This window comes from Lissotriton vulgaris, chromosome 11, assembly GCF_964263255.1.
Source record: "Lissotriton vulgaris chromosome 11, aLisVul1.2, whole genome shotgun sequence".
Classification (NCBI taxonomy): domain Eukaryota; kingdom Metazoa; phylum Chordata; class Amphibia; order Caudata; family Salamandridae; genus Lissotriton; species Lissotriton vulgaris.
The window spans coordinates 350,222,488-350,236,146 of NC_141699.1; the positions used below are offsets into that span (position 1 = coordinate 350,222,488).

General features: G+C 43.0%; 1 protein-coding gene across 1 annotated transcript in view; it reads left to right on the forward strand.

Moving 5' to 3' along the window:
- LOC147679754 (protein DGCR6-like) overlaps positions 1 to 12,614 on the forward strand; it is a 142,899-nt gene extending 130,285 nt beyond the window's left edge. The window contains exon 5 of the mRNA XM_086943317.1: positions 12,041 to 12,614. Coding sequence (XP_086799443.1) covers positions 12,041 to 12,124 — 84 coding nt within the window. The 3' untranslated portion in view covers positions 12,125 to 12,614. The remainder of the gene's footprint in view (positions 1 to 12,040) is intronic.
- Positions 12,615 to 13,659: the final 1,045 nt, after the last annotated feature.

A 13,659-nucleotide genomic window follows, 5' to 3' on the forward strand; every position in this document is an offset into this window, starting at 1 on the left:
ACACTCTGCAGTGGCGAGTCCTTGCAGCCAGCTAGAGCTGTTGAGGGCTCTGTAGCACTCTATATGACACTACCCTTCATTCGGGGAGTGACGGGTTGAAGCTGCAATTTGGGTAAATATGCAATAGACATTGAAAGTAAGGCCTGCTGCTCACCACATTACACTTAGAAAAACAGAGGCCCTCATGGTCCTCCACAGGGGATCTCCAAGACTTCAGCAGTATTCCCCAGCTGCTGGTCTTTCATTTCTTGTAGAGTGTATCCTCCATTGGGCTTCCCCAGCCTCCCTCCCCATCAGCATTGAAATAATGGCAATGCGTAGGTGTGTAATACTCAGATGTCTCCTTTACACAGATAGCATTTACAAGGGAGCCTGTAGGACAGACCATTATATGTACCTCAGGTAGCTCTCAGCACTCATTCGGGCCACTTGGGTTGCAGACAGAGTTTTTAGTGAAGTTGAATTCAGCCTGACATCCTCTTGCATTGCAGTTGGCTATCTGTGTTGTACACTTGCAGAGGGCACAATCTCTCTACATTCTCCCTTGTGTGACCTTTAAAAGCCACGAGTGGAATAATGTTGCATTGGTGGCAGTGGTGATACCCAGTCCATGATTTCCGATCCACCTGGAAGATATCTTGCAGGCGAACATTTACCCCCTGTCCATCTGATTCACCTTCTGGAAGGGTCTCCCTTGATACCCTGTTGTCATCAATGGACAACATGGAGCAACGAGGCTTTCATCACAGGATCTCTACACAGGACATGCTCCTTCTGGGAAGGTCTGTTCATGATAAGGCAGTAATGTTCTAAGAATTAATCCTTCACTGACATATGGGTGTCATGGCTCCTGTATGCTGTAAATTAGAGCTCTGCCTTAAAGGGAAACTGCCAGTCGTGGACAATGAATGATACCACAACTAGACTGTAAGCATGGAAAATTGGATGCTTGCACCTGAGTCAGTGTTGCCTTCAGGAAATGCTTCTTCTCTTTGGAATGGCTGGATTCTAAAATATCAAACACCCCTTTACGCAGCACATACACAGCATATATAACCTTCGTAACTGGTTCTGATTTGGAGAGAATGTATTGCTCCTGGCAGAGAGGCGAGTTACACCTGCGGAAGCCAGTTCCTGTGAATTTGATTCAGGTTTCACTTGTAGAACAAACAACTCTTATCGTTGGCATCTGGTAAATCCAATTCACCCAAAACACTGACAGAGGAGGTGTTATTCACAGACCATTTCACCAGTACCCTAGTTCGAATTGGGCTGTTTATTGAAAGCCCCCCACCCAGACAGCTATCCGGAAGACAGTGCAGCTATCACCACTCTGGCCACCCAACTAACACCCCCCCCCCCCCACAGTCCCACCTTGGCCAACCCAACCTAACCCCCCCCCCCCCCCCTGCGACCCCCCCATCCCACCCTGGCCACCCCAACTAACCCCCCTCCCCCCAATCCCTCCCTGGCTACCCCAACTAACCCCCTCCCCCCAGTCCCACCCTGGCCAACCCAACTAACCCCCCCCTCCCCCCAGTCCCACCCTGGCTACCCCAAATAACCCCCCCCCCCCCCACACACACACACACACACGCACACAGTCCCACCCTATTGGAATTGCCATTATTAAGGTACATTGCTATTGATCTCAAGCATACCCCCCTAGGACAGTAGTTTAGTTATGCCCCATCCATGATGCTTCTGCCTTGCTGTGTTCTGTCTACCTTTCACCTTTTGGTGCCCGGCACAGGTACTGCCTGCTAGCCGTAGGAAAGGTTCCACCGGATTCTACCCCTTTTTGCCCAGCAGGTTCTTTTCTCTTAGAAGATTTGTCTCTCCATCTCGAATCGGTGATATGTTCAGCTCTCTCCAATTTCTTCTCCCCTCCGCCGCCCTCACCTACCCTCAAGAGAAGAACAGAGCTGTTGCCTGGCTTTTAGTCGCAAGTATATTTGTCCTCGGAAACCCGACACAACCTGTTTACGTGCTTTTGATCTATCGCTCGATAATCTGCATTCCCCGCACTCCACAGCTCACGGACCCCTCCACACCCAGCCCGTTGTAAGGATTGCAGATCAAGCAGAAGGTATGAGATTGTGGATTTCACTTTTTAACTTCAGAGATTCACGAAAAACGTATCCATGTCCTCATCTAAAGGCAGCGTCACTTTAAGCGTGGCTTCGTCAGACATTTCTTAAGCACCGTCAACAATCACATACGTCTTTAGCCCGGTTTGGGGGCTGTTTAGTGTTTACGTGTTTTGAGAAAAATGTGCTTATCCAAGACCGTGTACCACATCTGCGGCCTGGTAAAGTAGCTGAACTGAGCAATGACCCCGAGCCCCCACATGTTGTAACGCTGACCACGCGGGAGGTCACTTATGCAATGTATCCGGGTTACCCAGTTTGTGCAACATTGGCTGGTCTGCCAGAGGCCACATGTTAAGGTGGTGATGAAGTCACAGTTTCAACCACGTGGTCAGATCACTGGAATGTCCTGAGAGAGCCCTGGGGCTGCCGGAGAGCGCAGGACACTGCACCGCCACCTCAGCTCAGAGCTCACCTTCTCACTGATTTTATTTATTTATTTATGCGATTTTATATAGCGCGGACTTTACCCGAAGGTGTCAGAGTACTTCACAATAGGAACAGAACTGATACATGAGGAGAACATTACAAGTGAACAAATTACAAAAGCAAACGTTAAGTTACATGAGGCAAAAGTGACAACTGTGAGCAAACAAAATACAAGAGGTAGCAAACGGTACATTACAGGAGGAAAAAGTGACATGTGTGCAGGTTACAAAAGCATACAAAGTACAAGTAGAGGTATAATACTGCAGTCAATGGCAGACACTCAAACATGAAGAACCATTACGTAGGCAATGGTGGCACTTGTGCAAGTATCGAAAGCAAACAAAATGTAAGAGGTAGCAAACTGCGTTACAAGAGAAAAGTGACGTGTGCATGTTACAAAAGAGTACCAAACACAGGTAGAAGGATAATACTGCAATAAATAGCAGACCCTCAAACCACAAGAACACACTAGGAAGGCACTTGTAATTTGTAATTTGTAACTGGGTTTTGTATCGCGCCAACTCGCCGACAGGTCTCAAAGCACTTCCATAGTCATGGCCGTGGTCTCAACGGCCAGCCCCCTGAACAGAGGCCTCTTGTTCATCACGTTTTGTAGAGTAGTTAATAAGGGGTAACATAGATTAACCGGCGACTGATGCGTGACACCAGGCACAAAGAGGAGGCTATATTCCTCTAGGATCACCTGGGACAGGTAACTGAAAACCCTGTCTGGGGTCACATATTTGTCCTGTGGAGCTACAAGGTTGAGCTGCGTGTGAGTAAATCTCAGTGTGCAGTGATACGCACAGCGCGCAGCATTGTTCAAGCGAGGTCCCCCATGCCCTCAGAGTATCCGGATCCGGCAGGGGTGGTATGTGTGGGGGTCACCCCGGGGTGTTCCTAAAAGAAACCGCCACTTGTGTATGTTTAATATAACACCTGAGCACGCTTCTGGCAACATTCCAGATTTGTGGAAACGTGTTTGTTTCTGAAATTAGGCTGTCCTTGTATAAATACATAATTTTGCTCAAATTGACTCTTGCAAAGGAGGAGACACAATAGTGTTAAGATGTACAGGAAAGGCCCTAATAATGCCCGCCTCAAGCACAGCGCTCCTAACGTCCTCACTCCCAGATACAGCAATGGTTTCACCAGGAGGAGTGGCGGCATCCAGGGAGCAGGCTCTCCTAGTCTGTGTAGTGTGAATCTAGAGGTGAACCCCACCTTCCGTCGGAGATTACTAATGAAGTCCACAGGGTGCACAGAATAGCCCAGGGCCTCTGGAGAGTGTAAGGTGTGGACTGAACTTTGATGATGACTGATGCACAGCTCTGAAATGCCATTTGATTGAGCGATGGCATGAAACATTTCTTTTGGTGGAGTGTTTAAATTACCAGCAATGAGTCGAAAAGAGGAGTGAGACAAAGAGAGGCATCTACACCTACCATAGATGTAACCCCAGTCCCTTTCTTCTAGGGTCTGATTCTGTCAATTCTTTTTGGAGATTACCTTTTCAGTTTGCTTGCAAGGCGACTTGGCTTGAAAAGCAAAGTATGATCATAGATTTGAGGCCTCGTGCACAACAAGTTTGTTGCAGTGCAGTGAGTTGAAATGGGCAACTAGACTCATCCTGTTCGCTGCCAGGGATTCTCACACCCCTTAGCAGAGGAGATAATTTTTTTGAAAAAGTCACAAATCACATACCTCGTTTATATTAATGAGTGGAAGCTGGCTTGTGACTCACTGTGAAAGGTAACACATGCTGGGAAAGTGGCCTGCATAAGAGCACACCTCTGTTTCCATATTTACATTTGCACTGTGCCTCCATTGCAACCCCATGCGGTACAGCGATTAAAGCACCTTGAACGGTTGGTCACATGAATGTGACCCCATGAAGATCATACAGTGGTCTTCTCACTGGTGTCTTTCCTCCCAAAGCCCACTGCCTTCTCAATCAAAGTGTAAACTGTCAACTACTCACATCTTACACCTTTGTGATAGTTACCTCTGGTTCTTGGCAGACACCAGCCATTCCATGGTTTGGGACCAAAGATACGTTGCAAAGCTGTTATGCATTCCATGGCGTAACACCAACATTGCATATTACATATCACAGGGGTGGTGCTTCTTTGCCCCCGCCCTTTTGGACATTTCCCTGTTATTTCTCAAAGGTTAGCTAAGCTGGCATTGTGATTTGTAATGTTACTTAAAAATTGCAAAACACTTTTCTGCTTTGAGAATGCAAAGACATTCATCTTATTACTGTCACTTAGTAGGTTCTGCAACTGCGTCACAATTTGGTGAGGGTGACTAATGCCAGAGTCACCCTTCTAGGGTCTACTGTAGGCATCATGACCTGTCAGAAAACCAAAAATCGGTACATTTCATAACTAGTGCTGACCTCCAGTCAGATCTTCTTTCCTGATTGTACTCAGTGACGCCTTTGCAGGGAAAATGTCCTGCTAATATGTCCATTCCAAAGGTACGGCTAGCTCCGCTGTTACTTTCTTTTTTTTTGTTAAACAATTTTTATTGAGACAGATTGTAGAGCATTTCAACGACAACATACTGTTCATCGCTTGTAAAAACATTTCTACATGAATCACACATTTTCTGATACACTTTACATGAACCATCACACCTATTCTCCCCCCCCTCTTAACCCTCCCCAACCCGCATTGACATATTTCAGGGGGTCGTATAGCATATTTTGTTCACATACTTGCATCTGAATCAGAGTCCTCATTCTGCGGGGGTTTACATATGCCTCCTCGGTAGGTGTTCCATCCTCCCCAGACCTTCTCCCACTTTTTCGGGCCGCTGTTACTTTCTTAGCACTGTGCATTTGTGTTTTCTCTCTAGTAGCTGCTTCTACTAGCCTTCCCTTTTTTTATATTAATAGGCAGTAGGTGCTGTGCCTTTCCCTCCTTGTGTGCTTTTGTTATGCAGTCATGGTGGATTAGTACCTTGCTCCTGCAGGCCAGGAGTTTGAATCTTGCATTGAGCTATTTGGTCTTCTAATTTTCTGAGGTCAGAACAGTATCTATGATTTACAGCCCTTAGGTTATCATTACGAGTGGCCCATTAATTCTGATAGCCCCGCTAAAAGGAGTTGCAGAGCCGATCACAATTCTAAATTGTGGTGTTTCACATGGAGATTTTGGTTGCTGAAATGTGAGTGAACCACCAGGGGAAAAATATATGGAATATGGCACTTAAACACTGATTTCCACAGGTTATTCCACAAAATCGTCTATTCCCCATTATTTTCGCGCACCTGGAATTACAGTGACCCCTCCCCCCACATCCCCCGGGTACCTGTAATGCAGAGGAGTGAGAATTCCAGGGAATAGAACCACCACTTGTAAGGAGGACTTCAGAAACGTCAACACTGTGGTCTTGAGAGCTATATGAAAAGCAAATGACCTTTTCATTGTGATAAAAACATTTTCCTGGATATTTTGGCCCCTCAACTGTGTCCAGATATTTTCTCCAATTGGTGGTTCGTTTACAGTTGTTTCCATGCACACTATTCACCACGAATGAAGTTCAGAAATCTTTATTATCAATTTAAAGCATCTGAGAGTTCAGGATCTTCTTGCCATTTCAGAGCTTTGCATTGAAATGCAGCCTTGAGATGATGATATTGCACAGATGTGGCTTTTTATTTTGTGTAGTCGGGCAGGACTGAAAAGCAGCTATTTTGTCTCACTCAACGAAGTATCTCTTAAACATTGTTCACTTCCCCACAAGCCACCACTACACAACCTATGCATTCCTTCTGTCTCATGGCAGCAGGAGCTTTGATGAAATCCCTTTCCAGTCTCTCTGCCAATTGCAAACATTTGGTGGTTTTGGCCACAAATCTGTAACCAGAAATATCAGTGAATACACCATTTACTTCATTCCTCGTGCCCATGATCGTTTGCTATGTGTCAGAGTTCTGTATTTGCTTTATTGGTCGCTAGAGCAATGGCCTATCCGAACAGTTGCCCGATGTAAGAGAACCTTTTTTTCTTATGTATGCTAGATATTCTAGGCTTTTTTTATTACTATTGCTATTCTCCACTTTATTAGGATACTGGAATGACGTGTTAATACTTTTATGAATGCGGACTCTGAACCATGTCTGTCCACCATCCGTTGTAATTTCTTGACGGGCAAAGGCCCTTCTATTGCCTTCCTGGTTGTTTTTTGGAATGGAATTTATGACCTTCAAAGAGAGCAGTAAGTGGAATTAAAGTGCATTCAACAGGGTCTAATATAGCATCAGATGTATTATTCATAGTCTCCCGGGGAAGACTGCTGGAAGCACCTTGGCTTCTCTGCTCGCCTCTGTACTCTGGGTACCAGCTTGAGAATTCCTTATCAATTTGGCATGGCTGGCTCTGGAGACTGTCCTCCTAAAAAGCCTTTCTAAGTCCTTTTTTTCTGTAAAACGTTTGAGGTAAAAAGTTAGAAATCTTTGTAAGAATGTTTTCCGCCTTTTTGTAGCAGAGTTCATTGGCAGGAATCAAGAAAACTTGTATCTTTAATCAAGTTGCCATAGTGGACCATCTGGCCTTTTAGTCCCTTCTCGGTCAAACATGCCCTTGGGGTTCTCTGCACACTTTAAAATTCACTGACACAATTGTGTGTTACACTAGAGCCCTGCTGGTAAAGGCTACAAAAAATCCTGCAAATATAGAGAAGTGGCAGAGAGCTCATGTGACACCACATCTATGAATTATTGCTCACGTCACGTCTGCAACATAGTGGACATTTGTGTGATGCGGCCTGTAAAATGAGTCAACTTTAGGCCCTGACAAATCAAGTCAGTCTTAGGCTCTCTGCAGCAGTTGAATTTTCACTGAACATTCAGGCTACAAAAACATATTTTAAAAAGAGCCGACAGCCACTATCCCTATTACATGCACCTTTCTTTTCTTTACGACAAAAGCAAATACTGGCAACATTGGCCATCCTTTATTGAGTGTGCCGGATTGTCAATTTCTGGACTGTGTGCTGAAGAGTTAGTTGTGAAACTAAAAAGCAAGAATGCTGTTGCACTTGAAATTGGGAGTAGGTTTCACAGTTGTCTCCTTTATGTTTACTGGATATTTGTTTACATCCTACAAACAGGACGAACATTTTAGGGTATTTGACAATAACTTAAACTAAATGTAAGCAGTTTATCCTGATGCCCAGCATTTAATCCATGGTAATTTCTGTGCTCTAGTAAGAAATAATGTCTTTGGTAAAGACCGGAATATTGTGAGCGAAGCACCTTTGGAATATAAGACTCGATTCTTCTGGGAACACACTCCTGAACTTCCCTGTTTAAGGGACTTCAGTCTCACGTAATTTGTTATTGAGTTTTTGTTGTGTTTGTGTTGGACCTAGCATCCTTGGTGTGCCCCCCTCCCCCTAAATGTTATTGCCTTCAATACTCCTGTTTTGCTGACTTCATGTTTGCTGGCATAAGGACAGTCAGCAAACATTACTTCTGCCAACCAGTGCTAATGCTCTTGTGCTCTCTCGTTAAAACATAGTAGAATTAGTATGTACCCAATTGACATATTTTCTTTTCTTGTAAGTCCCTTGTAAAGTGGCATGACCTGAGCCCAGGGTCTGTAAATTAAATGATACTGGTGGGCCTGCATCACTGGTTGTTCTTCCCACTTAGGTAGACCTTAGAATATGTCATTGCAGCCTGTGTGTGCAGTTATAAACTGCCATTTGTACCTAGCAAAATAAACCTTTTGCCATGCCCAAACCTTACTTTTTAATACATGTAATTCGCCCCTAGGGTTGGCCCTGGACAGCCCGGCCGCAATGTGCAGTGTATTTAAAAAGTTGGACATGTACTTTTCAGTTTTACATGTCCTGATAGTGAAAAACTCTTGTTTTTCACTACTGCAAGGCCTAACTCTCCCAAAGGATAACATAGGAGTTACCTTATTGCATTGTAGTTGTATTTATATAGTGCTTACTACTGCTGACAAGGTGATGAAACGCTTTTTGGTGTGTAGCACACTACTTTGGAACACAAAGGATTAGTGGTGGATTAGTATAGGGAAATATAGGTTGTTAAATTGAGTGGTGGACATGGAAGTATGTTAGTTTGATTAAACAGGATAAAGGAGGGATAGAGAAGGGAAGAGTCTAGATAGTGTTTTTTGGGATGTCATATTTGTCAGATGAGGTTTGGGATGAATCGAACCAGGGATAGAGGAGGGAAGAGGCTAGAAAGGGTTACTAGGGAAATCATAGTAGTAAAATAAGGTCTGGGATGAGTCGGAGGAGAGAGATACAGAGGGGAAGAATCTAGGAAGTGTTATTTTGGAGATCATAGTAGTAAAATTAGATTTAGAGTGAGCCAAGGAGGAAAGAGTCTAGAAAGGGTTACATGGTAGGTCATAGTTGTAGAATTAGGTTTGGGATGAGTCAAGGAGAGTTAGAGGACGGAGCAGTCAAGAAAATATTTTAGGGAGATCATAATAGTATAATGAGGTTTGGGATGAGTCATAGAGTGGAGGTAGAGGATATATTGGGAATGGTATAGGATGAGACATTACATTTAATAAGTGATAGTTTCTGAATGGGAGTAGGTAACCAGTCCATGTTTGGTGTCTTTGGAATTGCAATGAAAATTCCTCTCTCTTAAATTGCAAGTTTGAAAATGCCACTTTTAGAAACACAACCACTGGGTCTGGGCTCCCAACGGCATAGCTTGCCACAAGCTTGTAATAAACAAAATAAGTGCAGATGCCGCTATCTATGAAAAAGACAACTATTTAGTCAAAACATACGGATAAGACAATATGTTTGATAGTTTTAATCTGATTAATTTCTTTCTTTCTTATTTTTGAATTTTTTTGACTCTTATTCGAGTGTATGATTTAACAGATTTTTGTGCAAATATTAAAACCTGGTGTACACAACATACAATATAACATTCAATGTATCAAAAACAATTCTCCTATTTACAGAAATTTACATTCTATTGTACATTCATCCACATTTATTCATCAATCGTACCAATACAAACAACACAAAGAAACATCAATAGTGCTATAAATGCTAGAATCACAGTATTCTCAGCAGAAAGCCAATAAATGTTTAGAAACATATATATACGCAATTTTCAATTTGTATTCAATTGTTAATTTTGTGATTTTGGCTTCTAACATAAAGTCATGAGGTCTACGCGTTTCGAACTCGTAATATTTGCGAGTTCTCATCAGGACCAATATCTGTAATGGAAGCACAAAAGGTAGCTTTTAGAATTTTATGGTAACTGCCTCTACGCTGCCTATCCCCAAAACTCAAAGTTTCAACACCTACCTCGCATACATCAGAGTTAAATGGAAATGCCAACGAAGTCAACAGCTAAAAATGCAAAAAATGCAAAAAAACCATGATCAACAACTTGTTTGTTCTTCAACTATTTTTTCTACCACTCAAACACGAAACGCGTAGACCTCATGACTTTATGTTAGAAGCCAAAATTAACAATTGAATACAAATTGAAAATTGCGTATATATATGTTTCTAAACATTTATTGGCTTTCTGCTGAGAATACTGTGATTCTAGCATTTATAGCACTATTGATGTTTCTTTGTGTTGCTTTTAGAAAGTTGGCATTTTCCTGCTTTAGCCATTTAGTTCCTGCAGCATCTCTCTTGGTCACATGACTGGATGTAGCTGATTTAGGCTTTGTGTATTCTTCTTAGACTGCTGTACATAGTAGAGAGCTTGGGTGTGCCTTGATGGGCCATCTATGGCAGGATGGGAGGGCGGAGCTGGGCTCAGTCCTACTTAACCGTGAATAGGCTGTGCTGCATCCTGCCACCACACACAGAGCTGCATTCTTCCTGCAGTTCTGGAGGCAGGACATGGAAGGCTGGAAGCCTGTGGACTTTAAAGGGAAAGCCTAACTGCTTGCCCAGATTACCACAAAAGAGTGTTGGCGGTATCTACTTTTGCCTTTGTAAACCAATTGGGGACCCAATGGACTCTGCACAGTGTACTTCACTTCAGTACACTATATAGAGAGGCAGTTTCCTACAGTTTATTTTTTAAAAGTTACTGTATTTTTTTAAAGGGTGTGGGAGTTTTCTTGTGTTGTGTTTTCACGTTATTAGTGTTTGAAGTGCTGCATAAATACTTTACACATTGCATCTATAAGCCAGACTACTCTGCGCCAAGCTACCAGAGGCTTGAACACAGGTTAATTTGGGATTTGCTTGTGCCTCACCCTGACAAGGATTTTGGTTGCAGCTTGGGTAGGGTTTCACCCCCTCAACCAGTAACCCAAGTTCTTACAGTATGTTTACCATAATTTTGAAGACGGTAGGAGTTCACTTATGCTTGGCTGTTCCGAGTCAACTGATAACTATATAGTGTCAGTTTTAGGTCTCTTCCAAAACTTTTTAAGATTATCAGTGTGCTTCGTCGACTGGAAGAATTTTTGTTGCAGAATGACAACAGACAAAACAAAATAATTCCCTAAAAATTTATCAAGACGATCCCAGGATTAGCTTTGATGACTAATTGTTGTATTAACTATGATTCTTAACTACTTCGATGCTGATGACGGAACCGCTCCTTCATCAGCTGCGGGTGCGCTGTGCTGATGACGGAGCGGTTCCGTCATGGCCCGGCCGCCGCGCCTGCGCGGCGCGTTCTATTAGGCGGGCGGGGCCATGACGGAACCGCTCCGTCACGAGCACAGCCCAACCGCAGCTGGTGACGGAGCGGTTCTGTCACCAGCATGTGGCCGCCGCCCCGCCCTTTAGCGCTGCGGCGGAATAGCCGCAGCAGCGATGTGGTTAAAGGCCGCAGTTGCTGAGTTTGTAGGAAGCAGGTACAACACCTGAATGCAGTGGTTCTTCGATTAACATGAAAGGAAAATATTTGGATACATCGATTGGATTTTTTTGGGCCAAAATATTGATAATTATAAAACTGGCTTAATTGTGTATGTTTTGTGATTTCACTTAAAAACAGTAACGCAAAATTGCCGAAATTAACAGGGCCTAATTCAGATTTCACCCAGTTTTACACCCAGTGAGGCAACAGCTACCAAGAAATGACTACAGTCCAGACCAGTGAAAATTATTCTCAACATAGTGATGCTCTCACTGCCTTCACTTAACATTTACGAGCTCCAACTCTTTCTCCCCTTTATTCACCCCCTTATAAGTCCCCTGTCTTAAACAGTAAAGCCTTAGTTGCGCAACTCGAATATGAATAACTGCATCCAGTGATGGAAATGTAATCTTAAATGGTTTGAGTGTCAAGCAGTTACAGACTACATTGTTATCATCAAAACCATGTCGAAATTACTTACATTTTTCGGTTAAAAAGGATTCATACAGAAGTGTGTTACTGATCAACATGCCTATTGATAAAAGAAAGTGTGATTTGAGGAAATGTAATATTCATATACGTCTTTTCTTTTCGTCTTGGTTTGTAGGAGTTGACTTTACAGATGAATTTATTGGAACTGATTCGGAAGTTGCAGCAGAAAGAATCGCAACTGGGAAACAGCTTTAATTGACTTGACACATACATAGACAGTGCACACTGGTGTGCAATCCGACATTCAGTGCAAATTCTAGTATTTGTTCCTCCAAGGAAAGTACAACATTAGAACACGTGCCTAGGATCACAGAACTAGCAGATTGGAGATTGTATGACTGAAAGAAAGGAGTGCCGAACTGCTGTAGCCGAAGCCGACGCTTTCAGTAGACATTAACTCTTCTAGTACACTTTCCACCTGGTTTCAACAAATGTTGGTTTCACTACGTTTAATATCCATCCATGGTTTGAACAATTTTTATTATTATTGATTACTTTGGATTTTCTCTACTGTAACAGTACTGAATCCGTTCAACACAAAAGATTTCGTAGTTTTCGGGTGTTTTTCTGGAACGTTCAAATCTTTCAGTTTAATTGAAATGAGCTTTTTATGACTTCATGGATGTGTATCAATTGGTAATTAATTCAATAACAGTCAGATGCAAATAAACCCGGAAACAAACTGTTTACTCTGGTGGATCTTTCTTCAGGTAAGATGGGAACATTGGGTAAAACATAAATGAAGGAAACAATGTCTAAAGCCAGAGAAATCTGGGATGGTGGTAATTAACCTTGAAACGTTGCAATTGTGTTAAATCTACGGAGTTTTGCAAGGCTGGCTACATTTTAAACGAGCATTTGCAATGCAATAGGTCTCGCAATTGCGAGATTTTGAGCTATTGGAATTGTAAATGAGAATGCCTTTTATTCGTGTTTAAAAAATCTTCATCAATAAAAGGCATTGTCATTTACAATTTCAATAGGTTAAAGTTTCTAAAATGCGAGCCCTATTGCATTGCAAATGCTTGTTGTTTACTAGCCCCCCTTGCTGCATTTTCACTAGAGGCCACTCCCCTTTCTTTGGACAAGTGTTTCTAAAGAAAGGCCTATGGCCGCTATTAAAAGTCAAAGCGCAGAATGGGGCTCTTTTACCAAAAAAGCATTTGTTTCTCAAGTTGACAAACAAATGCTTTTTTTTGGTAAAATTATCCCATGAAAGCGCGCATGGCGCACTGAATGTTGCAGGAAAGCATGTAGCGCCTGCAGGAGGAGAAACCATTAAAAAATAGTGCTTACAAATTAATAAGAGTACCGTGTAACAACTGAAGTAAACGGGCCAGTCCTCATGGGAGGTTACAAATTAAGATAAGGCGGTGCTAAGGAGGGACTAACAAGACTATTAAGGAATCAGAAGCCAGCATTTACGAAAGACAATGACACAAGCTAATGACAAATATGGGTGGAGAGTGGGCGGGGCTTCACATTTATACTCCCAATACAGCATGGCTCGCAGAGCAGCGCATGCGCTGCCCAGGCTCAATCTAAATTAAAATAGGGGCAAAGAATGGATCCTTCATTGCTGCGGAAATATTCCTGGTCCTGCACATGGCTAGCAATGCGCTGCTCAGGATCTGCTTATCTTATTTCACCTTCTCTCACCACTCCCTGAGTTCGCTTGGTGTGTCTTTGAGCAGGCCTCCAGCTGCAGAGAAAGACAAAGTATACAGCAGCTAA